The sequence below is a fragment of the Stegostoma tigrinum genome, chromosome 6 (genome assembly GCF_030684315.1).
Source record: "Stegostoma tigrinum isolate sSteTig4 chromosome 6, sSteTig4.hap1, whole genome shotgun sequence".
NCBI classification, from domain to species: Eukaryota; Metazoa; Chordata; class Chondrichthyes; order Orectolobiformes; family Stegostomatidae; genus Stegostoma; species Stegostoma tigrinum.
The window spans coordinates 76,772,874-76,800,592 of NC_081359.1; the positions used below are offsets into that span (position 1 = coordinate 76,772,874).

Consider the following 27,719-nt stretch of genomic DNA (forward strand, 5'->3'; position numbering starts at 1 on the left):
CTCAAAACTTTAACAGTTTCTCTCTCTGTCGTTGCTGCCAGGCCCGTTGAGTATCTCCTGCATTTTCAGTTTGTATTTCAGATCTCCAGTAACCACACTATTTTACTTTTATTTGAGCTTGTTATTAGTATCCTTTCTCGCTCCTCTTCTAAATTATCTCCTCTTCAGGTTATTGATGCTTCCTTCAATAAAATTGGATATGAACTCAATCACACCAAATCTAAGATCAGGCCATTGATCAAATCAATGCTGTTAAAAAGGCAGCCTTCAAACAAAAACATCTCTGCACCAGCTATCTCTATAACAACGTTGTTAGTGAACTTTACTATTATGATCCATTATTTACATTTAGAAAATAGCAGATGGAAGGACCAAAGGAAAACAAGGGTGCAACAGTTTTCTGATTTGTGGAATGTCATGGAGCATCCTCATTATCGAGGGATCATAGAGCAATGCTGAACTATCATGCAGACGGTTAGCAAGCTATCCTCTTTAAGATACAGCGTGGATGCACAGAAGAACTTATAAACGTCTTATGCATTGAAGTAAGTGGGTAATGATTAATGAAGGAAAGTCAGGGGGCTCATTGTTCAGTTTGCCACTAAAATGGATGAATAGAGTGTCAACAGGGCCGTCAGTAGGATGATTTGAATAGATTTTATAGAGAGAAAATTAACAACAATCTGGCAAAGTACTCAGTCCCAGCATTTCAAGTTCCTTTTAACTAAGTCCCACCACCTACATTAGGTGTCAACTGTGCATGAGAAATTGTTCTCAGAAGCTTGCATCAGCTGTATTTGAAAAAAATCCTCCTGTGTTAGGTTAGCTATTGCTTGATAATTCCTGTCTTTTGTTTAGTTACTTTGAATATTGTTTTGAATTATTTTACTCCTATTTATATAACGTGTCAAAATTCCCATTGAACAAATTTATTTTCCATTAATTTCAATCATCATGTCCACATTTAGTTTCATTGACAAAATAGAACCAGAAGTTATTTTGCTCATTTTTCCTTGACAATGATTAATTGATTTTTACATATTCTGCTGTACAGCATTTTAAAAAAAAATTGTGGGAAGTGAGCTAGCTGGGCCAACATTTATTACCCATCCCTAATTGCTCAAGAAGGGTTGGCAAGCTGCTTTCTTGAACTGCCCCTTTAACAGCATTGATTTGATCAATGGCCTCATCTTAGTGTAGGTAGATCCATAACATCGAAAGGGAGTTCTTGGATTTTGACCCTTTGACAGTGAAGGAATGGCGATATGTTTCTAAGTAAGAATGACGACAACAGATACTGCAGATGACAAAATGAAATGGGGACAAATTTGTTGTCTTATATTAGAGATAATGGGAACTGCAGATGCTGGAGAATTCCAAGATAATAAAATGTGAGGCTGGATGAACACAGCAGGCCAAGCAGCATCTCAGGAGCACAAAAGCTCCTGAGATGCTGCTTGGCCTGCTGTGTTCATCCAGCCTCACATTTTATTATCTTGTTGTCTTTTATTGTTCTTTTTCCCTAAGCAAGCAGTGGAAAGCACATAGGTTGATTGTAACAAGGAGCAGTTTAGGTTTTGTGATGACATCAACTACATTGATGATGAAGTAACATGGGAAAGGGTTAACTGGAGGAAAAACTCAGTTGAGCCCTCCACTCCACAGCTAATCAGTGTATACGTGCAAGTGAAGCATAGGTGAGACAACAAGGTGTGGGGCTGGATGAACACAGCAGCTAGGTAGCATTAGCGGAGCAGGAAAGCTGACATTTTGCACCTGGACCAAAGGAAGGTCCAGACCCGAAACGTCAGTTTACCTGCTCTGCTAATGCTGCCTGGCCTGCTGTGTTTATCCAGTCCCACACCTTGTTATCTCAGCCTCCAGCATTGGCAGTTCCTACTACCTATGGGTGAGACAACTGGGCGTAACAGTCTCCCTTAGTCAGACTGTTACCAAAATTATCAATAAGGCTCAACCATGCAGAGTAACAGACTTAGAAAGGTGCATGTGGATACCTCAATGCAAATCAATGTCTTCAAATGAAGGAGGGAGAAAATTAAAATGGAATAAATAGATGTTCTTGTGGGAATGCCATATCATAGCTGGCTCACACTGGGAATTGCCTGTTCTGGAATGACAGATGGAAACTTATATCCTTGACTTAATCTATATAATACTGTGATATTTCTACATCATCGTTTACTTGTAACCAGTATTTAGAATTTTGGGAGGGAGTTTGTTGGAGGATTAGGCTTGTATGACAATGGAATTTGAGCAGTCTAAAAAAAATGATTAAAAGTTAAGTATCCATTTTATTCAGAGAATAGCATTAGAATGAATCACAGCATGATAAAAGAAAGGCCTGGATAGGCTTTTAAATACAGCCTGCTAAGGGCAAATGAAGATGATAAATAAAGCTGTCATTAAATTTGGTGTTAGGGGCTTAACTGTAATTATTTATTTACAACATTTGAAAGGGAATCACCTCCCCCACCCTCTCCATCAAGAAAACTGCAGCCTTGAAACTTTGAATGAACAAAGATTTTGAAAATAGCTTTAATACCAATGTTTTGTATTGGCCTTGAGAAAAATGCCTGTGTAGTCAACCCCCTATACACACAATAAGGGCTTTCAGAAAATAGCACTTCAAGAGCACCCAGAGTAGTGGGTAGGTCATTGCTGGGGGTCAGAGCCTCTGAAATGGTGAGATACACTTTTGGTATTCATGAGCTGACTGACTAGGATTTATACACAGAGCAGGAGGATTGGTATTTTCTGTGGATCTGGATAGACAAAGCCCAAAATGTGTACAAATTACATTATCCAGAACAACTCAAAAGATGTTAGATAGTGGTGTTCTGTTAATATTCAGAGTAATTAAATAATGATCCTTTGATTTACTACCTTTTAAAGTGACAGAATCTAAAAATTCCAATTCTATAAAGAGAGAAACACTAGCACCAACCAATTAGGAACAAGCAGACTACAGTCACATAACCTCGCATACATGCAAAATAGCACACAAGTCCGAAGGGAATCCAGCAAGGCTACAGGAGGAAAGGATGGCTGCATGTGGGACATGCGCGCGCACACACACACACACACACACACACACACACACACACACACACACACACACACAAATCACAGACAATGCAGCCCATGTCTTTCCCTGACCTCTGAGTCGCTCAGAATTCAGAGAATCTTCTAAATGAGGGCAGGAGAAAACCCACAGAAGCCTGTCTGAATTCTTCTATAGCAGAGTATAAGCAGGTGTGAAGGAATTGTGGAACAACAAAGAAACGGAACATCACAGTGATTAGACTCAGTTGGAAACCGCAGCAGCACAAGTTAAAAAGACACGAAAACATTTGACAGATTTAGCCACACTATTATCTAGTTCACAGATGGACCACCCAGAGAATCTGTGAGCAATTAGTGAAATAAAAACAATATAAGGCAAGGCTGGGTGGTAGAGATGCAAATCTTACATGATCTCCATGAAAGCATTTTGATAGCGAAGCGAGTCTGTGTGGAAGCATGCAGATGAAAAGGTTTTTAAATGAACATGTAAACAAAATAACTAAAACATATTCTCAGCAGGAATAACCAGTTCTCAAACAATTATGTACATAGCTGGCCAAATTTTGCTTCTGTGCAATGCACACACATAAAACAGAATGTCTTTTCAAGTATTTTCGTAATTCGTCTTGCCCTTTCTTTGCCATCGTAGCTGAGCAAATGTCAGAAGGAAGGCAGGCAAGGATTGTTGTTTCTGGAACTTTGCACCTGTTGCTTTTTTAGGATATGAATCAGCTTCTCCTGGTGTGTATAAAACAGACTGTGGTTTTGTGCCCAGATAACAGCCGTAGCAGGTTGCAGTCAGGTTTATGAAATATTATGCCACTCAGCCATCTTTCAGTAACGTCTGCTGTCCTACAATGAATTTGTTCAATTTGTACTATCTAATGTGCGATCTGAGGACACTATATAGTATTGCAGTTAAATATATCTATTCCTTTAAGTGTGATTACCAAATGAATTGGTTGTGGACTAATTTGTACTCCACATGTCTGAAAAACATGTTCAGTACATAGGGACATTGGCTGATTATTACATATGTGACATTACCCATGTCCTTATGCACAGAGGAAAGTAAGATCCATGTAAAACCATCTGCTTTGCAGCAATAAAACATTATACTGAAAAAACAATAACATTTTAAAAACAGGAGCAGAGTTCTATCAAGAGTTCCTAGGCCGACATAATGATATTAAAGAGAGATACTGAGGCTCTGAAAAATAAAAAAAAGGTAATGACTGAAACAAAAGCGATGTTATGATATGCATCGCAAAAGGCTACTTTGAAGATCTACATGAATCTCTTTATATATCCATAAATATTTTCTGTGGGACACTAAGTATAGTTTGAAGTAAAGCATCAGACTCCAAAAAACATATAATTAGCACAGGATAGCTTCTCAACAACTAGCTGCAGAGATAAAGTTGTTTCCTTACTGCACCTGCACAATTTAAAACATGAGGTTATATTCCTCCAATTACAATTTAAAAGATTGCAAGTTCTCAAACTCTTGTTTCCCTCTCTCCATAGAATACATGAGTGGAAAACTCATTTTCCGCTTAATAATCAACAAAGAAAAGCTTTTCTTTAAAAAAAACAGAATCAGCTCCAAATATTCTCATGCTTAATATTTTTGTGATGATTCACACATGATTCTCTAAATTCAAAAGTAGAAATGTCCATTTCAACAAAATATAACTGTACCTGTAATTTTCCTTTACTGTCACTGTTTCTCTGAAAGCATCGCACTTGAGGTTTCTTTATCATACAAAATTCATTGGAAGAGAACTAAAATAATAAAGGCATTTATACAAAGCTTGGTTCCAAAGAACACATCCTGTTTGACTGAAAATATTCATGTGTGCGCGCGTCTGTGTGTCTGTTACAAATCATGCTGTCCTCTGGGTGAAGTCACAAGTCCCACAGAGACTGAGGGGATTGTATTTTGCGCTTCTTAAATGTTTGAGAATGTCATGGAGACACGGAAACAAAATCAGATGGAACATCATAGCAAGGCCTTCAGTGCATCCAAGGGAGCATTTAACTCATCACTCATGCATATGTTCTTGTGCTAAAGCTCATTTTTGAAACAGGTTGGAAACTCAGTTTTTTTTGGGTTGGCGAAATGTTGTCACTAAAGTTGTTGGAAGAGTTACTGATCAATTCCAAAACCCTTTTTTATTATGTGTAGCTCGATTAATACTTGTTAAGATAACAATAATGCTATCAATGAATTGTACGTCACATTGTTCCACCATTTCTTCTCACTTGAAATTCTTATTCTCTACTGATGATTCAAATTCTGCAGTGGTTCTTATTCTCGGTGATTTCAGCCTCCATTTTAACTTATGCTCTCTTAATGCTCTATCTTCTCAATTTACTTCATTTTCTTTATTCTCTCCCTCCATATAAACAACTCAATCCAAATTCACATCTGTCCTCTCACCCTTACCCACCTCATGTAGTTTCATTATTCCCATCATATTAATCACAGAGAAGTTCCAAGTATCACTCTCATAGAAACATAGAAAACAGGAGCAGGATTAGGCCATTTGGTCCTTTGAGCCTGCTCTGCTTTTCGGTATGATCATGGCTGATCATCCAATTCGATTCCTTGTTCCTGCTTTTCTCTATATCTTTTGATCCCTTTCGCCCCCAAGCGCTACATCCAACTCTTTCTTGAAATCAAAGTAGTTTAATGTCAAATGCTTTCTGTGAATTCTACAGGCTTATCCCTGTCTGGGTGAAGAAATAGTTTCTTAGCTCAGTCCTAAACGGTTTCCCATGTCCTTAGATTGCGATCCCTGGTTTTAGATTCCCTGGCCATCGGGAACATCGCTCCCTCAACTACCCTGTCCAGTCCTCTCCAACTATATGTCCCTTCCCTGTTCCAACTCTACATGCTTTCTCTATCTGGATGGAGGGAGAGGAAATTGGTGACACAAACCTCTCATTCACTTAGAAAATTGCAAACATCTAGCCTTTGGCCCACTGTTTACCAGAACAGTTCTGCAACTATTAATTTGCTCAACCCTTGAAGCTCTAATCCTCCTTAAAACCATTACTTTTTCCCACCCTACCTGTTTGCTCATCTGTCTCCCTTTAACTCCAACAGAAGCAGACTTCAACTCATACAGCAACCGACTGGTTTAGCCACTTCTCACCTGATCTGGCCAAGGACCACATTAAACACTCTCTGGTCCTGATCTCAACTGGTAAAACTGCTCACTATTCTACAATCATCCTGGAATACAAAGTAACCTGTCTAGCTTCTTCAGTTACCAAAAGCCACCTTCCTCCGCTTTACCCTGCCTTCAGTGTGAGGTGCCCATGGACTTCTTTGTCACTGAGACTCAGGCCACCCAGACAGCAAATTTTGCCACTACCCCTAGGCTATCTGGCCAATCCTTTCATAAGGTATTTCTGCCCTAATCAAAGTTGCAATATTTGTTCGTTTCTCTTCTATCTCCCTCTCATGATCTCTCCAAGTTTATCTTGCCAAAGAGATGCACTTCCTGCTCCCTTGGCTCTACTCCCAATAAATTGCTCGCCATCCAGTTTTCTTTCTAAGTTTCCACGTTAGCTGACACTATGAACGGCTCTCTCTTCTTAGCAACTGTTACTTCCATCTTTATCGCTATCACACCTTCTACAAAAAGTACATAAACCCACCCTTCTGTCCTTATAAATCACCACTCCATTTCTAACCTCTCTTTCCTCTTCAACATGTTATCACAGCGGAAATCTGTACTCGTCTTTCTTGGAACTCAATGTTCAAGTCACTGCAATTAGGTTTTTTTGCCCTTTCGATAGGATTGAAATGGTTCTTATCAAAGTATTTCTTATATCTCTGCTGCCAGACTGTTTCAGAGCTGGATGAGTAGAAATTTTGACTGGTTAAATATTGGGAAAATTGAAGCCATTGTCTTTGATCCTCATTACAATGCCATTCCCTACAGCTCTTTCCTTGCCCTAGGAACTGTCTGGGACTGATCGAGATTGTCGGGAACCTTGATAAAATACTTGCCCGTGTGATGTGAGTGCCTAAGCACACTTTGGCTTGATCAATAAGACTGCCTATTTCTATCTTTAGAATAACATCGGACCCCTTCTCCACTCATCTGCTGTGGAAACTCAGTTATCCCAAACTACATTCTCTTTAATTTTTTTCGTTGTTGCAGGCCTCATAGATCTATATGTAGTAGTGATTTCTGCCTCCATGGATCCTAGGAATGGCTATATGGCCACTAAGAGGGAACACCCTTCCCAGGCCTTCACCAACTGTGACCCCATTTTGAGATTTGAATATTGTCATGACCCTGCAGTCAGAGTGATGGGCGTATGGGAGCAACCTGAGAAAGGAGATGGGATAGGGGATGGGGGGGTGAGGAAAAGAGAGCTTCATGACACCAAGGAGGTAGGGGGAGGTCTTCTTGAGTTTAGGTGGCTGACAGAACAGAATTTAAGCTGTTGGGGTCTGGTCAGAGCTCCATAGTGGTCACTGCTGCCTGAGAGCTTGCAACCCCAAAACTTCACTTTGTGAGCTCACTTTAGTAAGCCCTGCTCTATACAATTATTGCAATACTCTGATTGACCTCCCATTTTCTATCCAATATGACTTTCAGATCATCTAAAACTTTGCTGCCCACATCCTACCCATATCAAGTCCTGTTCATTCATCATCCCAGGACTGAATGAATACATTGGCTCCTAGTCAAGCAAAGTCTTGATTTTAACATTTACATCCTTGGTTTTCAATGTCTCCATGGCCTTACCCATCCCTTGTGCTATAATCTCCCCCCACCTGCTCTAATTTCAACATTTTTAGGAGCTCAAATTCAACTGCTCCACTACTGATGACCACGTTGTCAGCTGCTGAGGCCCTAAATTTTAGAATCATTTGGCCCCAAACCCCCAGATCTCTCTGCTTTTCTCTCTCGTTCCCTCTCTAACTTGTTTCCACTTAAACTATTTCATGAGCTAAACTTCCCTCATCTTACCCACTGTGACATACTGTGACATTTTTTTTTATAATACTCCTGTGAAGTACCTTTGGATCTTTTAGTGGCTAAAGTGGCTATCTAGAAGCACAAATTCTATGGTATAGAACCTGTAACTCAGCTTCACAGAGAGATGAATGGATATCAGCAGATATCTAAGGAGGGCATGTTACAACAAGTGTGGTGGTATACAGTCAAAGAATTTCTATGGAAATATGTGAAAACTGATACGTCTTTTAACAGCTACACCATTTTCAGGTGAGATATTTGAACAGTCACTGTCAGATAAATAATGGGACTGGGATAACAATCAGATTGTTTGAATTAATGTCCTATTGACTGCAATGCTGCAGCTGAAGGATGCAAAAATTATTTCAGTTGATGAATGTAAATGCAGTCTTGAAATGCCTTGGTTTTTTGGGTCTGTTCTCCACATCTAAAGACTGTCCAGAATCGAAGTGCACCACTAACTATGTATTTATGTGAGACATTATGTCGTGAATAAATTATGATTTTGAGATTGAAAAAAATTGTTTCAGTTCATGACCAGAGCCCTGCAGCAGCAATACTACCATTAGCACATTATTACAACAGGATGCTATTTTAATTACCACAAGATCCCATTTTGCTGGTCATGGTTAGGCCAAACACTCAGCTCGTTTGTATAAGCAAGCAAAACCTTTTTCACATTGCTGATGTGTCTGGATTGTCCTTGCCCGTTTGAAGAATGTAGCTAGGCAATGAAAAGTGGCAGTTGAAACATTTGGATGACAGTGTTGCACACACTTTGCCACTAGTGTTAAGTCATTGACAATTGAAAATGCAGGCCCAATACAAAAGAACAGTTTACAGTTGACAAATTAAAAACAAGAAATGGTAAATGAAGTGCATTAATGCACTTTAAGATTTAAAATTAACAATGATAGAACTACAGCAATAACGTTACTCCGATGTTGATCACTAAGTTGCTTAAAAGATTAAAAACTTGTATTTATATCAGTCATCACTTTCAAGGCAAGCTTCACAAATATTTAACAGTTTCAAAATATAAATGTACTCTATGAAAACCTCACCGATATTCCTCAAGACAACGCATGATACAACAACTGACTTCATTATTGAAACCAGTTTGCAATTTCTGAATGTCTTTTCATTGCTATTGTTCTTAAAAGTTTTACTCAAGCTGTTATTAAAGCTAAATAAATAATAATTAATGAGAAAGAGCCCATAATGTAAACCTATATTGGTGTCTCACTGCCATTGCATGTGCAAGATTTCATTGTAGTGCTGAACATAACATCAAGGAATAGTTATTTGAATTGTCTAGTGTGTTTCAAAAGTGATGCAAATATCTCTCTGGTGTAGAATAAGACTTCAACGTGACTACATTCATAGAATCAGCGGTTCTAGTATGAAACTAATTTGTTTTCTTGCAGATATAGTCTGGCCTGCTGAGTATTTCCAACATTTTATGTTTTATTTCTATCTTACGTTTGCTTTCAAACAAAACAATATTACACAATTTAAAAGAAAAAAAAAGAAAATCCCTGCAACTTTCAATTTTGACAGAAATATGCACCAGTTTCATATAGTTTATTTTATAGAAGTGCATTTTCCCCAAAAGTCCAGCTGAATCAGGTGCTTGAAGTATTAATAAATGGTGGGCTTCTGCAGCTTCCAGTGAAACTACTGTCTTCAAACTGTATTTTGAGGACACATATTTCATTTGCCAAAAATCAAAGCAAAATACCATAGCTGCTGGAAATCTGAAAAACAAATTCTGCAAATAGAAATTAACAGATCTGGCAGCATCTGTTGAGAGGAACAATTAATATTATTTCTTCAGAGCTAAGGGATAGCAGACGCATGATGGCAGAAGCATGGGGTTTGGGCAGGGAATGGCGGTGGCGGTGAAGGAAGATCAAAAGGGAAGGTTGGAAAATGGTAGAAGCCAAGAAGGGTTAAATGACATTGTAATGGAACAAAAGGTAAAGGAAGTGGTCATGATACTGGGAAGACAAGTGGTTAGTACCACTACCAGTATGCAATAGCTCTCGCACTTCATACCACCCTCCCCCAAATTTGGACATGAAATGGCTCAGATTAGCCACACAAGAAACTAGAGGCTATTGTTATAACACAATCTGTGAACATTGCATTTATGAAAGGCATAGCAGATCATTACAATATTCAATGAGGCAGCACAGCTCCCCTGAACCATAAGTACAATAGATCAAAAATAAACAAAAGTTCAAACAGCGTGTTCAAAATATCAACACGTTATGAACTCCCTCACTTAAATTCTCTAATATATACATTGTTTGAAAGCTGTATCCCTTCCAATAATTTTTTTTAATCTGCATCATCTCAGGATATCAAGCATTTTCTATCACTGAGGTTGAGTTGGATTGGAGTCTCCTTGTGCTAATTTTGAAGTAAACATGAGACATCTAGAAGGACAAGGGCAGCACCTTCAAGCTCCCTTCCAAGCCACTCACCATCCTGATTTGGAAATATATCACCATTCTTTCACCATTGCTGGGTCAAAATCCTGGAATTCCCTCCCTAATTGCATTGAGAGTCAATCCACAGCAGGTGGACTGCAGCGCTTCAAGAAGGCAGCTGACCACCACTTTCCCAAGGGAAACTAGGGACAGGCAATAAATGTAGGCCAGCTAGTGATGCCCACATCGCACGGCTGAATAAAAAAATGTAATTGAAATGCAGTTGCTGGAAGTATTTTTTATTCTGTGATGTATGTATACATGACATTACTGAATGTATGCGGAATGAACATATTATTTAAATTTTAACAGAACACAAATTTCACGGCATTTTGTGTAACTAAAGTAAACTGCTTTTGATATGGATGAATTTACCCAGATCCAGTGAGATCAAGGCTAATCGCAACATGTTGTCATTGACAATCACTCGCTAACAAGTACGACTGTCTACCTGGGAAATTCTGTGTCACTGATCATACGTCCTGTGGGTCCTTGTGTGGCTGATTAGCCTGATCCTGGAGCCACATCTCTGGCCACACATCTGGCAAGTGTTTCTGGGACGTGAAAATGGTCCTTGGATTTGAGATCAGTGGCATTCCTTACTCCGATTCCTTTCCTGTACTTCCTCTTGCCCACAGGTGTTCTCAAAGAATTGTGTCCCTACAAGAGTTTCTTCCAAGTCGGTTTCTTCTGAATGAGGTATCCCTTGTGATGACATTCATGTGGTACTTCTTGAGGGAAGGTTTCAGGGAATCTTTGAAAGGTTTCTTTTGTCCTGTCGTTCAAGTGCCTTCCTTCAGATAGTCAAGGATGATTTACATTGGTAGTCAAAACTTAGCTTTCCTACGCACATGGCCAGCCAGTGGAGTTGGTTTCAGATGATCATTGCCTTGATGCTAGTGTTATTAGCTGCTTCAAGGCACTGATGTTAGCATGCTTGTCCTCCCAGCTGATGCAGAGAATCGTCTCAAACAATGTTGATGGTACTTCTTCAGGATTATGAGGTGCAACTATATGTAGTACAAATTTTGGGTTTATAGAAGAGTCTGAAGGATTGTGCACAAGAATCCTGGTATCAGCACAGACATCGTGGTTGAAGACTTTCATCCTTATGTGTCTGAAGGCAGCGCTCATGGATTGTCTACGATGCTGAATCCCTGCATTGATATCAGCCTTAGACTAAGGGGTAGCTTCATAGGTAGGGGAAATGTTCCATGCTTGGAAGGATTTCTCTTAATCATAATGGAGGAATGGATCAGTTCTTGATCTGGGATGGGTTGGTAAATGATTTGAATCTTCTTCAGGTTGAGGCTGAGACCAATTTTTCAGCATGCCTCCACAAAGGGACTAAACAAGACTTGCAGATTCTCTTCAGAAAGCAGTGATGACATTGTCATCCGCAAGTGAGCTCCATAAGTGGGTTGGTGTCATTTTCTCCTTGGATTTCAACCGGTTGAGTTTGAAATATTTTCTGGCAATCCTGTAGATAATGTCTGCATCACTGGGAAGCTTGTTCTTGACAAGATGAAGAAGGTGGCAATGAAGGTAGAGAAAATAGGGGTGACGATGACCTATTCTTGTTTGAATCTTCTGTTGACTTCAAAGGATTGCGCCATATTCCTGGTGAGGACTGTCACTTATATCTAGTTATGGTGGAGATGGAGGATGCTGTTGAATATGACTGGACAGCTGGCCTTTGATAGGATATGCCATTGCACTTCCTGAATGACTGAGTCAAAAGCCTCAGTCAGATCGATGAAGGCCAGGTAGAATAGTTGGTGTTGCTCCAGGCATTTTTCCTGGAGTTGTTGAGCAACAAAAATCTTTCATAGTTCCAGGGATTTGGTAAGAAGTCACACTGGCTTTCAGGGAAGATTTCCTCTGAATCTGGGAAAAGGCACCTAGCAGGGGCTTGGGCTATGATCTTTCCTGCAATGGAGAGTAGCGAGATTTGCTGGCAGGTCCCACATCCAACTTTGTCTCCTTCCTTGAAGACAATGGTAATGGCAGCATCCCTGAGTTTCTCCCAGATTTTCAGGAACAGTTGATAGAGATAACAGGCAAACTCTGCTCCTCCAAGTTTAAAAATCTCCGCTGGAATCCCATCTTTTCCTGCAACTTTCTCATTGTTTATGTGTCTAATGGTAGCTTCAACTTCTGTAACACTTGGTAGGAGTCCAAGATCATCTTTGATGGGGAGTTGGGGGTTTCCTCAAGCACATCCTCAATGATTGTACTATGGTTTAGATTTTAAAGTGCTCTCTCCAGAGACTGATGCTTGTTCTGCCTCTCAAGAGAGTGACATCCTTGCTCCACACCAGTTTGAGGCCAAGGGTGTTGGGTCTGGATATTGTCTTGGTACACTGAGGAAATCCCCGGTATTGTGCTCATCAACAAACAGTTGTAGCTCCTGAATTATCTCAGTCCACCTCAGTTCTTGATTTCCCAAGTTCTTCCTTGGAACTCTGCCTCACTGGTAATGTTGTTTTGCAGGCATGGAGAGATTTCCTGTTCATGTCAATGAGATCTTGGATGATATGGTCATTCTCATCAAACCAATTTTGGTGTTTCTTGGTCTTGTAGCCTATGTTTTCTTCTCTATATCTCCTTCTAGTATTCCCCTGGTCAATTAAAATGACCTTTTTGGAGATTTCGTTGAAAATATTTTGGAAGAGTGCTAGTTTGCTTGGCTCTTGAAACCATGCAACATTGAACATTTTTCTGCAAGTTCTGTTTGTCTTCAGCTGCTTTTGATGACTTTGTGAGGAGCCGATGAGCTGACGGTCTGTCCAGCAGTTGTCTGCACTGGTCATTGCTTCGGTAATGAGGAAATTCTTTTTGTCTTGGGATTGAATGATGACTTAATCCATCACGTGATAGTGCTTTGATCATAGAGGCCTTTAAGTCTTCAACTTACCTTTTTGGCAGAACAGTATGTTGGTAATGACTAGCTAATGTTTTACACAGTTGGTGAATTCCATTGGAGTTGCAATTCCCAACTCCATCCCTTCTCACTATTCCTTTCCAGAATTGGGCGTTTTTTCTAACACTGGCATTGTAGTCTCCAAGGAAGGTAATTTTATAATTATAATTTTATCTTCCTCCAGGATGTTGGTGAGAGTGGAAGAGAAGCTTTCTTCAGACTCGTGTGGAACCAAGGATTGCAGCATAGGCACTTACGACTGTTGATGCTGGTTCACGGAAAGTTGTAGATGAAGAGTTATGTGACAATAAGGCAGCTCCAAGAGCTGGTTGGTGAATTTGTTCTTGATCGAAGATTCAATTCCATGCATTCTGGGCTGATCCTTGGATTTTTTTCCTCTGGAAGAAGGTGCAACCACCACCTTTTCCCCTCAGTTGCCCTTCCCCTGCTTTTTGAGTCTCCTGCAGGCGGTGATATCAATTTTGAAGTGCCTAAGTTCACAAGTGACAAGGACAGATTTTCATTCTAGATGATTATTTTGCTCATTATCCATTAGGGTTTGTTATATTTCAGGTTCTGAAATGGGGTTTCATTTTGGTTTTCAGGCTACAGGTAGATGAGTCCACTGGATATGGTTTTCTAGCCTGTTTGGCGATGGAACAGACTATTTTTAAGGCACTTAATCCATCCGCTTCCTTATGTAGGATGAGGTGACTGGATACTGAAGAGGTTGCTCAGTCATGAAGAAAGCTACTGAAATGCTCTCCTGTTTCTGTTCCAACAGTGAAATGACTGAGGCAAACTCCACCAGTGTCATGCTGATCTGAATCTAGCGACTTCCAGATCTCTCAATCCAGTTCCCATCACCTCTCATCGATCACTGCAGGACTTGTGTTATGTGTGGGGTTCAATTCATTTAGGTAGTTACATTGTGCAGGGCAATTTTTAATGTGGGATTGCTGTTGCACGTCAGCAGACACACGGTTCTTGACAGGTGGTTCATCCACTTCCAGTGGCAAGCAAGCTTTGATGATGGGGGATCTCCGTATAGCTGCATCAGCCTTCACAGTTGTTGATAACATGAGTGCCTTCCACCTTGACATGTCTTCAAACATACAATGGAGACAGGTACCAAATCACTAAAATGGACCACATTCAGCTAAAGCAATGTGCTCTCCTGGGCTTTTGCTGTACAATTTAGTTTGTACAACACTGGTGGTATGTTGTTAAGCAACAATGGAATTTCCAGTCTTTCTCAATCCATGAAAAAGTCTTAATCTGTCAGACAGTTATAATTTTATGCGAGTAACTTCAGTATGTATATTGGAAGCAAGTATACGTTTCCACAGCATCAGCTGCTGCAATGGAATTCTTTAGAAGTTGCCTAAATGGCCCAACTATTTTAGGCATAACAATCTCTTCTCTCAGCAACAATACACTCTGCAGGGTGCAAAGGTATTTCACAATATCACCCAACATGCTGTCACTAAGTTGAAGAGACATTTGACAGTGTTTAACCTCCTGCAAAGCACTGGTGCCATTTAGAGGCACCTCTTCTCAATTTTGCTATCCTCCTTGGCCTATCTTCGGTATTAGCAATCACCATTGCTCTGATGGTACTACCAGTGAGCAGAGTTGCTGACATCTGACCGCAGACAGATGGCATTCCGGCCCAATTATAATTAAAAGGCTATTGCCTGAAAAAGTTAAAGAGGGTTGAGGATGCCTTAAGAGTATAATCCAATCCAATATGTTCAAATTTAGTTTTTCCATTTTGTATAACAAATGATTGAGAACTAATCATCAGCATCTGAGGGCACAGCATATGTTGGATTTTGTTGCTATCATGCTGCCGGTAACTTGTCAAAGTACCAATTATTCACTGTAGGTCTGGACAGTGAATGCCAGCAACTGGGGGATAATCATAATCAAACCAAGCTTTTCCTCTCTAAGACTGAAGAAATCACAGCCAGTTTCTCTTTTCTTAGTTCAGGGATGCTCAGATTATGAGGCCTATGACAATTCTGCTTGATTCATCTTATTCAATGTCACACTGTTTGGGACATTTACCCATGAAAACATCAGAGTCCTCCAGTTACCTCTCCTTGGGAAGTGATGTACTATCATTTTCTATACTCCACAGAGCAAGCAAATCATAGAATCCCTGCAGCATGGAAGCAGGTTGTTCAGTCCATCAATTCCACACCAAACCTAGAATGAGCATCTCACCCAGACCTACCCTACCCTACCCCATCTTTGTAACCTTGCATTCCCTATGGCTAACTCACCTAACCTACACATCCCTAGATACTACGGGTAATTTAGCATGGCCAAACTAACTAACCTGCACATCTTTGGACTGTGGGAGGAAACAGGAGCACCAGGAAGAAACCCAGGAGAATGCGCAAACTCCACACATTCACCCAAGGGTAGAAGTAAACCCAGATCCTTGGTGCTGTGAGGCAATAGTGCTGACTACTGAGCCGCCCCTCTTTTGCAGTGGATGAGGAGTAATTAAACTGCCATTACATAAAATGCCTCTCATCAGTTGCCAACTTGCATGTTCCCTGCATGTTCCATGCTTTGAGTTACAAAATGACCTGATGCATGAAGGCTGTCCAACATTCAAAATCTGAAAGTGGTACTAGTTCAGGTTCGGTCTGTATCCATAATAAGTTATGTGTGGCTGTTAATAACTGTCCATTTTAATAGATGTCACTGTATACTTTAACAACTTTACTGGTCTTCAGTAAGGGGTTTCTTAACCTCGACCTTTGTTGTACACTCGTGGCATGTAATCGCCTCAGTCTGCAACCCCAAGGAAGCGAAATGAACATAAAGGAGAGAATGAACAAGAAAATAAAGATAACAAAATAAAGTAAATAAAATGGAAGAAAGTCTGGGAGTACGCCAGCAGGAAATATGCAAAATTTAAAATGAAGGAAAAAATTACAAAAACACTAGATTTTGTGGAAATTAAAACTGCTTAGATAACGTCCCCCAAAATTGTCATTTACAATTATTTATACCCTTATAACTGAAACTAACTGAAAAGAGAAGAGGTCTGATATTTGCAGTTGGTTAGTGACTAAGGTTAGAAGTCAGTTAAATCATTCAAGAATTAAATCATTCAGAATCATTGTGCTGTGAACTTGTACCAAATAGAGGTCCAAATCATTCCAATGCAGTTCAGTCCACAACAGCTGTAGCACCTTATTACAACACTTAAGTGCTTCTGAAGTCTGGCCAATACTTTAAAAAAATGGCAGTCACCTTATACACAAGGTTCCCAAATCAGCAATGAAATAACCAAAATTATTCTTACTTGTGAAATTTGGCCAAGGCATAAATAAAAATCTCAAAATTAAGATGGTAAATCACCATTGGCACCACTCGAATCACTTCTCCATTTCATCTATTCATTTGTTTTACCCAGCAGCCTGCAAATATGAACCAATAATTCTGTTTCTACTTCTACATTTTTTAAGGAGGTCTTAGCTCTCTAACCTCTGCTCAGTAACTCTGTACATCATGATTAAAATCAGCAGCTTAGTCCAACTTGGGATGGCGTGTGCAGCCTACAGTCTTCTGGTATCTTGCCTTAGGAAGATATGTTGGCCATTGAGGGCGTACAATGTAGGTTATGAGGAGAGATTGTACAAATGAAGCCTGTTGTCTCTAGGCTGTTGAAGGTTAAGGGGTGATCTGATTGAAGTCTTTAAGATATTACAGGAAAAAAAGTTTATTTTTATCTATCCTATTTCCACTGTCTGAGATTCTAGAACTAGGGGATATGTTCTGAGAATTAGGGCCAGAACATTCAGGGGAGATGTTAGACCATAAGATATAGAATTACACCATTCAGTCCAACAAGTCTGCTCTGCCATTCAATCACGGCCAATAGGTTTCTCAAACACATTCTCCTGCCTTTTCGTCCTCCGACCTTCAATCCTCTTGCTAATCAAGAACCTATCAATTTCTGTCTTAAATACACTTTTTTTTAAAGAATATTTTGTGGGATGTGGGCATTGCTGGCTGGCCAGCATTTCTTGCCCATCCCTAGTCTGGCATTTGTGTGGCATGAATGTCACTTGCCACTTGTCAGCCCAAGCCTGGATATTGTCCAGATCTTGTTACATTTGAACATCGACTTATTCAGTGTCTGAGGAGTCATGAATGGCGCTGAACATTGTACAATCATCGGTGAACATCTCCAAATCTGACCTTATGATGGAGGGAAGGTTGTTGATGCAGCAGCTGAAGATGGTTGGGCTGAGGACACTACCCTGAGGAACTCCTGCAGAGATGTCCTGGAGCTGAGATGACTGACCTCCAATGCCCATGAACATCTTCCTATGAGTCAGGTATGGCTCAAGTCATCTGAGAGTTAGCCCCTGATACTGACTGATTCCAGTTTTCCAGGGCTCCTTGATGCCATACTTGGTTGAATGTAGCCTTGATGTTAAGAGCTGTCACTCTCACCCTATCTCTGGAATTCAGCCCTTTTTTCCATGTTTCATCCAAAGCTGTAATGAGGTCAGGAGCTGATTGGCCCTGGCAGTGCCTAAACTGGGCATCACTGAGCTTTTTATGTACGGGACATACTTGGGCAATTTTCTACCCTTGTCAGGTATATGCCAGTGTTGTAACTGTACTGGAACAGCTTGGTTAGGGGAACTGCAAGTTCTGGAGCATAGTACTATTGCTTAAATGTTATCAGGGCCGGTAGCCTTTGCAGTATCTTGATATCATGTGGAGTGAATTGAATTGGCTGGAATCTGGTATCTGTGATGCTGGGGACCATTGGAGGAGGCTGAGACTGATCATCCACTTGGCACTTCTGGTTGAAGATTGCTGCAAAAGCTTCAGCCTTATCTTTTGCACTGATATACTAGGCTCCTCCATTATTGAGGATGGGGATATTTGTGGAGCCTCATCCTCCAGTGAGTTGTTCAATTGTCCACCACTATTCATGACTGGATGTGGCAGGACTGCAGAGCTTAGATCTGATCAGTTGGTTGTAGGATCACTGAGTTCTCTCTATCACTTGTTGCTTATGCTGTTTGGTGTGCAAGTAGACCTGTTTGGTGGCTTCACCAGGTTGAAACCTCATCTTCAGAAATGCTTGGTGCTGCTCCTGGCATGCTTTCCTGCCCTCTCTATTGAGCCATGGTTCACCCCTTAGCTTGATGGTAATGGTTGAGTGGGGGATATGCTGCGCAATGAGGTTGCAGATTGTGCTGGAGGACAATTCTGCTGCTGTTGATGTCTCACAGTGCCTCATGGATGCCCAGTCTTGAGTTGCAAGATCTTTTCAAAGTCTGCCCCATTTAGCATGGTGATAATGGCACACAACAAGATGGGAGGTTATTCTCAATGTGAAGGCAGGACTCTATCTCCAAAAGGACTGTGTGGTGATCACTCTTAGCGATATTGTCATGGACAGATGCATTTCAGCTGGCAGACTGGTAAGGATGAGGTCAAATATATTTTTCCCTCTTGTTGGTTCCCTCACCACCTGCTGCACACCCAGCTTGGCAGCTATACCCTTTAGGACCGAACCAGCTCGATCTGTAGTACTGTTGCTGAGCCACTCTTGGTGGTGGAAACTGAAAGCCCCCACCCTGAGAACATTTTGTGCATTTGCCAGCCTCAGTGCTTCCTCGAAGTGTTGTTCAATATGGAGGAGTATCAATTCTTCAGTTGAGGGAGGATGGTACGTGGTAATCAGTAGGAGGTTTCCTTGTCCATGTTAAAGCTGAAACCATCAGACTTCGTGGGGTCCAGGGTCAATGCTGAGGACTCCCAAGGTAATTCCCTCCCAACTGTATACCACTGTGCCACCACCTCTGCTGGGTCTGTCCTGCTGGTGAGACAGAACATAACAAGGCATAGTGATGGTGGTATCTGGGACATTGTCTGTAAGGTATGATTCCATGAGTATGACTGTCAGGCTGTTGCTTGAATAATTCATGAGATAACTCTCCCAATTTTGGCATGAGCCTCCAGATGTTAGCGAACAGGCCTCTGCAGCGTTGACATGACTGTCTCTGCTGTTATCTTTTCTGGTGCCAAGGTCGATGCCAGGTGGTCCATCCGGCTTCATTTCTTTGAGACTTTGTAGCGATTGGCACAACTGAATGGCTTGCTATGCTATTTAATGGGGCAATTCAGAGTCAATCATATTGCTATGGGTTTGGAATCACATGTCAGACCAGGTGAGGATGACTGGTTTCCTTCCCTGTGGGACATTACTGAACCAGATGGGTTTTTCTCACAATCGTCAATGATTTCATGGTCAACAGTGAATTCTAACTTCCAGATTTTCTTTTTATTGAATTCAAATCCCATTTTTATTGAATCCTGTGGTAGGATTCCAATCTGGGGCCCCAGAACATTATTTGGGTCCCTGGGTTAATAGTTTAGCAATAATACCACTAGGCCATTGCTGGCCCTGTTGCCTCCACAGCTTTAAAGCACTTTGATACACAAAAGGTGGTAGATACTTAGCAGTTGATGTTGGATCAGTTGTTAATTTTAACTCTGAAATAGATATATTTTTGTTAAGCAAATGTATTAAGGGACACAGGCCAAAGGCAGGTATATAGAATTGTCACATATTGCCCATGACTAGTGAATGGTGGAATAGGCTATAGGATCTGAGTAGCTTACTCCTGTTCCCAATGTTCCTAATGTACCGCTGGTTCCAGCACTGTGTCTATGTGCCGGGTCTCCTGAGCATTGCCAGGCAGTGTTTGGGTGTGGAACAGCTGGAGACAGTGGGAAAGCTCAAAGAGGAAGAGTCAAGAGATGTTTGAGATGTGATTGGGAAGGTTTTGTGTGGCTGGGGGAGAGGCAGGTGAGTCCAGGAACAATTGAGGAGCAGGCTTGTTTTGTGGAGCCTGGAGAGCACCACTGTTTCTCCATTCTAGATAAACAATGAAAGGTACCAAGTTCCAGGATATTCTTTGCTCAGCCCACGAGCTACTATTCGTCGGAAGGTGTACAATATACTCTCCATTTATTCAGCTTTAGAAGTGCTAATCCAGGTTCTAGGCACATCATACAATAACAATTGTCATTTAAAGTGCCTACTGCCTGACTCAGGGCATTGCTCTTGTTACCCAGTTGCAGTCTTAGGGAGAAGTGATAATGGAATATGTCACTGTCAATTACTTATGAGATGCTGCAACCCACTATAAAGTACGGTTTTACCTTACAGCACCTTGTAAAAAGTAAACACCAGTTCCAAGAAATGATGGACAAATGTCTTAAACAACTTTTTAATTCAAAGAAAAATACAAATTAATTTCAACTGGAATTTTACGCAGGTGCAGAATCAGAGGACATAGTCTCTGAATAATGGACTTGTCTTTTAGGATTGGGGGAGGAGAAATTTCTTCACTCAGAGGCTTTTGAATTCTCTATTCTAGACATCTGTGGAAGCGTCATCACTGATTACATTCAAGGTAGGCATCAACAGATTTCTAGATAGTTATAGAATTCCTACAGTGTAGATAAAGGCCATTCGGCCCATCGAGTCTACACCTACCCTCCAAAGAGTATCCCACCCACGTAACCCCATAATTATTGCTAATCCACAAAGCCTACACATCCCTGGATACTTTGGGGCAATTTAGAATGGCCAATTAACCTAACCTGCTCACCCAGCAGAAATCTACCCCCACTTGGGGAGAATGTGCAAAATCCGGAGACAGCTAAGGACTGCTGATGCTGGAGTCATAAATTACACAATGTGGAGCTGAAGGAACACAGCAGGCTGGGTAGCATTGGAGGAGCAGGAACCCGAAATGTCAACTTCCTGTTTCTCTGACGCTGCCTGCCCTGCTGTATACGTGCTAAATCCATATAGGCAGTCACTCAAGACTGGAATCGAAATCATATTCCTGGCATTGTGAGGCAGCAGTGCTAACCACTGTGCTGCTTAATGACATTAGGAAACATGAGAATAGCGTAGGAAAATAACACTTTGTTAGATAATCACTCATGACTCAGAATAGCAAACAGGATTCAGGGGCCAAATGATTACTCCTGCTTCCATGCTCCTAAAGGAGCTGATAAGCTTGTCACACACTATTGACAGACAATTAAGGTTGCATTCACTTAATCTGTATGTTAAAACTAAAGCTAATTGTATTTTAAAACAATTAAGGTACCAAAATATAAGGAAGTTTGCTGCTCCAATTTTCAAATAACTTGCAGAAAACAGAACATTAATAAGGTATTCTCTAATGAACTGAGCGTAAGTAGTCTACAGAGGATTAAGGCTGACCCAGGAAGAATGTAACTGCAACTGGATTTTGAATCAGCTTGAATTAATCCTTTGTATATGTTCTACATATTAAACTTTAGAATATGTTTTAACAAAGTAGCACTTGCAGCGTTCAGGAGCTTTAACAGCAACAATACATTATTTAAAAAACAGAACTTCACGGGTTTCATTCAAAGTTCCCATTCATTGAGAACTATGAATTGGTTATGACCATTCAATTAAGAACAACAATTTGGAGAAGCTTAATTTCTTACCTCAAAAGAAAATTCCAATTATCCATGAGCAAGATTTTGTCTGCTCATCTAAAAAAAAGTCTAATCACTTAATTCCATTCAGTGACATCAACTACAAATCAAAGCTAATAAAGCAGAGAAAATTGTAGCTCACTTTAAACTTACAAATAATACAGTAGAAAATCAAATACTTAAATTCAGCAAACTCTTGAGTCCAGCCACTCAAACATTAAAAAAAAACATCAAATTTCACCACAATATAATAGCACTGAGATTCTTTGCAAATACAAGGGTCAGCATGGTAACTCAGTGGCTAGCACCGCTGCCTCACAGCGCCAGGGTTCGATTCTGCCCTGGGGTTACTGTGTGGAGTTTGCACATTCTCCCCACGTCTGCGTGAGTTTCCTCCGGGTTCTCCGGTTTCTTCCCACAGTCCAAAGGTGTGCAGTCTAACAGGATGAGCCATGCTAAATTGCCCATAGTGTTCAGGGATATGTAGATTAGTGGGATGGGTCTGGGTGGGATGCAGTGTGGGTCGGTGTGGACTTGTTGGACCAAAGGTCTTGCTTCCATGCTGTAGGGATTCTATGATACATTTTACTGGATAATCGACTATTTAAGTATGCAGCACTAATTTCTTTTTGTAGCAAAAAAAATTTATTTGTAGGCATAAAAAAAGTGTCCTTGCCTTTGCTATCCCTAACCAGAGTCAAGCTATTTACATTTCAATAAAAGCCATATTAGATCTTTCGTGGAATTGTTGCTGCAGTTGGAACTGTTGCAGATCTTGACTATTTCCTTTAAAACCTTATCTATGGCTCTTTAACATTTTCATTCTTTTATAATCTATGTACTTAGTCACAATAGTTTGATACAGGTATATGCCATTAATATTCAGTTCCTTGGTTAGGGATGATTCCCATGATAACTGAATTAAATCATGTTAAGCAATCAATTTTATGTAAAAGAAACTCTGATGGAACTCAGTTTAGTCCCATCTGTATCATTAGTGTAGTCACTTCCTTTACACTCTTTCAAGGACTCAGTCCTGCTGCAGCTAGACTTTATTTAGCTCCATTACAAACCTAAATCAATTCACAAGACTAAAAAGTAGATTCACTATCTAAATTTCTTCATAATCATGGGACCAGAAACAGTACAGATCCACCAACAATTTTGTTTCGAAAACCTGACTGTTAAAAACCTCGATCGTCCTGGTTTGAGATTTGAGTCAATTAAAATGAGGAGTTGGTCACTATTTGTTAAATAGTTCAGATTATTTGGGGAATAAGATCATTCTGTCTTATTAAGTCAGGGACACTAACACATGTTACGGAACTGAGGCAATGAAAAGAAACACATACCAAACCATGATATGCAATGCAACACAGGCAGTTCACATAGCCTGCTGGAGCAGTGTTATGACACCAGTCATACCTGAATGCTAAACTTGGTCTCATTGATCCTTCTGTAAAATATCCTGATATTTATAGTTAAATTATTCAAATATTTCAGCAAAGAGATATCGTGACTCTAAAACGAGAGGTAGCCATTACTAATTACAACAAAAATGATGAGGTTCAAACTTTATGTGCCAGAAAGCTAGACTCCCTGTCGTTACACTGTTCAGAGAATCCAAACTGAACGAAGAAACAGGAGCTATATACAACCTTATGAATAAGAAGCTGGAATAAGCCACTTGGTTCTCTGAGCTAGCTCCACTATTCAATAAGATTATGGCCGGTCTGATTGCTCCACATTCCCGTCCGTCCCGATAATCTTTTTAACCCTTGCTTGTCAAAAATCTATGTAACTCTACCATAAAAATATTTAAGGATTCTTTTGAGGAAGAGCTTTCTAAAGACTTACGGTCCTCTTAGGAAAATTATTTCTCCTTATAGTCAGGGTCTTAAGTACATGACCCCTTCAATTAAGTCATTCATACATTTTTCTTCCAAATGACTGTTAATGTAGTTTTAGAGGCATAATTCATTTTATGCTGACTTCTCTCCTAACCATTCTTTTGCATTAGCTAAGAACTGTAGGAGGAAGATTGTCCCTCTGATTTGAAAAGAGTTGCTAACCAAGAATTTTGTACATGGTACACAATTGGACAGTGCAGGTGTAAAACTGTGTCCTACCTGCTCCATCGCACAATGTCTGACTGAACATTGTTGTAGTATTATGGAATACTGTTTAAACTGTAATGCCTATGATTGAAGGCTATGTAAAATGTAGAGATGCTATTTAAAATTATTTACCCATACAAACATCGATATAGGCAGAAACATGTACATTTAGAAAGACAGGCATCAATATAATTGTAGTTCTTGAAGTTTAGTGCGCACACCACACGTTTCAACACAGCAATAAAACAGCCCAAAATGTAAAAATGCAACTGTAAACATCAGGGAAATAATAAACTATTATGACTAAAGCATGAGGAAAAAAATCTGGGATTCCATTCACACAGCAAATGCAACAATTTGACAGAGAGCAGAGTCTTTTTTAACGATTCACTGCAGGGGGATATATTTTAATTGAAAGGATGTAAAACACAGTACAACCAATTTGACAACCTCAATACAGCAGGCAAAACCAATGGCCCAAATTAAGTGTGTATGCAGGCATAAAATGTAAATTCTCTCAGACTTACTCCTCCCTTCACTATGCTTTCATATATTTTAAGTTGAGTGGGTTGGCAGAGTAAAGAATGAAGAAAATTGAGTTCATGTACTAAAATGTCTCAATTTTCCAAAAACAGCACCATTCGAGAAAGCCAGATCTGTTGAAAGGGCAGCAGCCACTGAAAATACTTGTTTTTCTCTCTCCAAAGATGCTGTTTGATCTGATGACAATCTTCAACCCCCTAAAGAAAATGCCCCAAGGCACAACAGGAATTTAAGCAAATTTGGCTGACTTTCTTTACAAAACCTCTTGTGTTGAAGTCCTGTTTATTCAGAATGTCTGAATCTGACATGACCATTATTCTTGTCCTACCTCTTAGAACTGATACCACGTAACACTGCTTTTGATGGATCTTGAGATCGAGCTTCCAGTTCCTGAACCTCTTCCAGCAAAGTTTTCCGGTAAGAATGCCAGCCTCTGGGTGAACAAAGTTTTTAAGTAGTTCAGTATTTCAAAAAAAAAACAGGCAGCAAACAGAAGAAAATGAAAATTTGAGAGAAAACACTGAGCTCAATTGGAATAGTTCACCACTAAATTGTGTACATGAAGATGACCATCAACTGCATTGTCTAAAGTGAAATAAACCTAATGAAGTTAGATATAGATGAAAAATATTACCAAGTCATCTACCAGAACCATAAAAATGCATATAGATTACACTGAATGTCCATGTGATCTCTTACTGAGCTACACTGGGGTCTGGAGGTAGTGTTCCAAATATAGAAGGGGTGGCGGACTCCAAAATCTAAAAATGGCCTGGAAAAATTCACTCAAGGTGTAACCAATATGGAAAAAATAAAGGCTGGCTCTCTCCTGTGCACATGCTAATAATTTCTTAGTGATCATGAGAGAGATTGAGAGAAAGATAACAAAGTGTGAAGCTGGATGCTAGACCCTTCGGTCTAGGCCCAAAACGTCAGCTTTTGTGCTCCTGAGATGCTGCTTGGCCTGCTGTGTTCATCCAGCTTCACACTTTGTTATCTTGGATTCTCCAGCATCTGCAGTTCCCATTATCAATGAGAGAGAATGAGCCTGTTACAATATTGAAGGGATGAGCAATGGCAGTCAGCAAGACTGGGGAAAGTGGCAATGGAAATGTGCACCAAGGCCCCAGGATAATGGAGTGAGACCAAGAGCCATGCTAGTAGGAGGCCAAGACAAGGGATCAACATCCAGAGCCTGTAATGCAAGGTTCGGGAGCAAGATCGAGGACCAAAGACCACTGGCTAGAAACTGAACTGATTGAACCATATTAAATACTCTGGTTATAAAAACGGGTCACAGTCAAAGAATTCTGCAGCAAACAACTCACCTTCAAACTCCTCAAAGCCTTCCATCTAAAAGGGGGCTAAAAGGCACAAGTCAGGGGTGTGATGGAAAGATTTCTATTTGCCCAGATGAATGCAACTTCAACATTAATCAAGAAGCTCAACACCACCCAGGATAAAGCAGTCCACTTGACTGCCACCTCATATACCATATTAAACATGCACTCCCTCCACCTCTGACACGCAGAGGCAGCAGTGTGTCCTAGCTACAAGATTCACTGCAACAACTTTTCAAAGCTTCTCAGAGAGAAACTTCTAAGCTGCTGATGTCTATAATCGAGACGGCAAAGGACATCAGATACATCAGAATACAACCACCTGCAAGTTCCCTTCTAAGCCATATACCATCAAGACTTGTAGCTGTATCACTGTTCCTTCATTGTCACTGGATCAAAATCCTAGAATTCCCTCCGTAATAGCATTATGGGTGTCTCTATACCAAACAGATTGCAACAGTGAAAGAAGGCAACTCAGTACCACATTCTGAAGGAAATTAATGCTGCTGCAGCCAAATGTCCAATAAGTGTGGAGAAAAATGTCATGAGGTTGTTAATGGGGAAAATAAATCATCATTTAGCTTGGTTTTCAAAGATTATCTCAGGGATTCGGCTAAACCTGTTGGAGGCAAGCCAACATGCATTGGTGCCTGTCCCAAGCCTAGATAAATAGGTGGGTTTGCAGTTGGAAGGGCAACTAGCCATATAACTACCTGCTAAGTCTCCCCAAAATTATATTTGATATCAAGGGTGATCAATCAGCGTTGTGGAGACAACATGGAAATGTACATAGAGAATGAAGAGAAGAATCCAGAGATATCAGATGGTTTTGGCAAAAAAAACAAGTTGAGTGAGTTGGCAAAAATCTGGCTAATGGAATATAATGAGGAAATGTGTGGTTAAGAACTTTGGCAGGAAGAATAGAGGAGCTGAATATTATTTGAATGGCAAAGAATCACAGAAGGCAGAGGGATTTGGGAGTTCTCACGCATGAATCACAAAAAGTTAGCATCCAGTTCAGTGAGTAACAGGGAATGTTGGCCTTTATTTCAAAGAAAATGAAGAATAAAACTGGGGAGGCTTTGCTAAAACCATACAAGTCACTAGTCAGACCACTGGACAAATACTGTGAACAATTTTGGGTCCCTTAAACAAGGAAAGATATATGGAATTGGAGGCAGTCCAGAGAAGCTTCACTATGCTGATACCAGGTATGGTGGGGCTGCCTCCACAGAGGAGGTTGAGTACATTTGACCTGTACTTATTGAAGCATACAAGATTCTTAGAGGACTGGACAGGGTAAATGAGGATTGGTTCACCTTTAAGACAGTCTACTACCAGACGGCATAAACTTAGAATAAGGGATTGCCTATGTAAGAGAGAGGAGAAGGCGAAATTTCTTCTTGTAGAGAACAGTGAATTTGTGGAATTCTTTACTGCAGAGGACTATGAAAGTTGTGTTGTTAAGTGCATTCTAGGCTGAAATAGATAGATTATAGGGAAAAGGCAGGAAAGTGGAGTACAGGATTATTAGATCAGCCATAATCTCAATGAACAGCAGAGAAGATTGGATGAGCTGAATGACCTGCACTGCTTCTTTCTCTTATGGTTTTAATATGGTCTAAAACACAATGATATGGTTCAGTCAGATCTGATCATGGATAGCTAAGCCA

The 27,719-nt window shown here is 40.3% G+C and overlaps 1 protein-coding gene across 4 annotated transcripts in view; it reads right to left on the reverse strand.

Annotated features, from left to right (window-relative positions):
• Positions 1–27,719, reverse strand: part of atp8a2 (ATPase phospholipid transporting 8A2) — a 498,882-nt gene that overhangs the window by 21,342 nt on the left and 449,821 nt on the right. For all 4 annotated transcript variants that reach the window (XM_048533131.2, XM_048533132.2, XM_059646682.1 and 1 more), the window contains one exon: positions 25,035–25,139. In XM_048533131.2, coding sequence (XP_048389088.1) covers positions 25,035–25,139 — 105 coding nt within the window. The remainder of the gene's footprint in view (positions 1–25,034; positions 25,140–27,719) is intronic.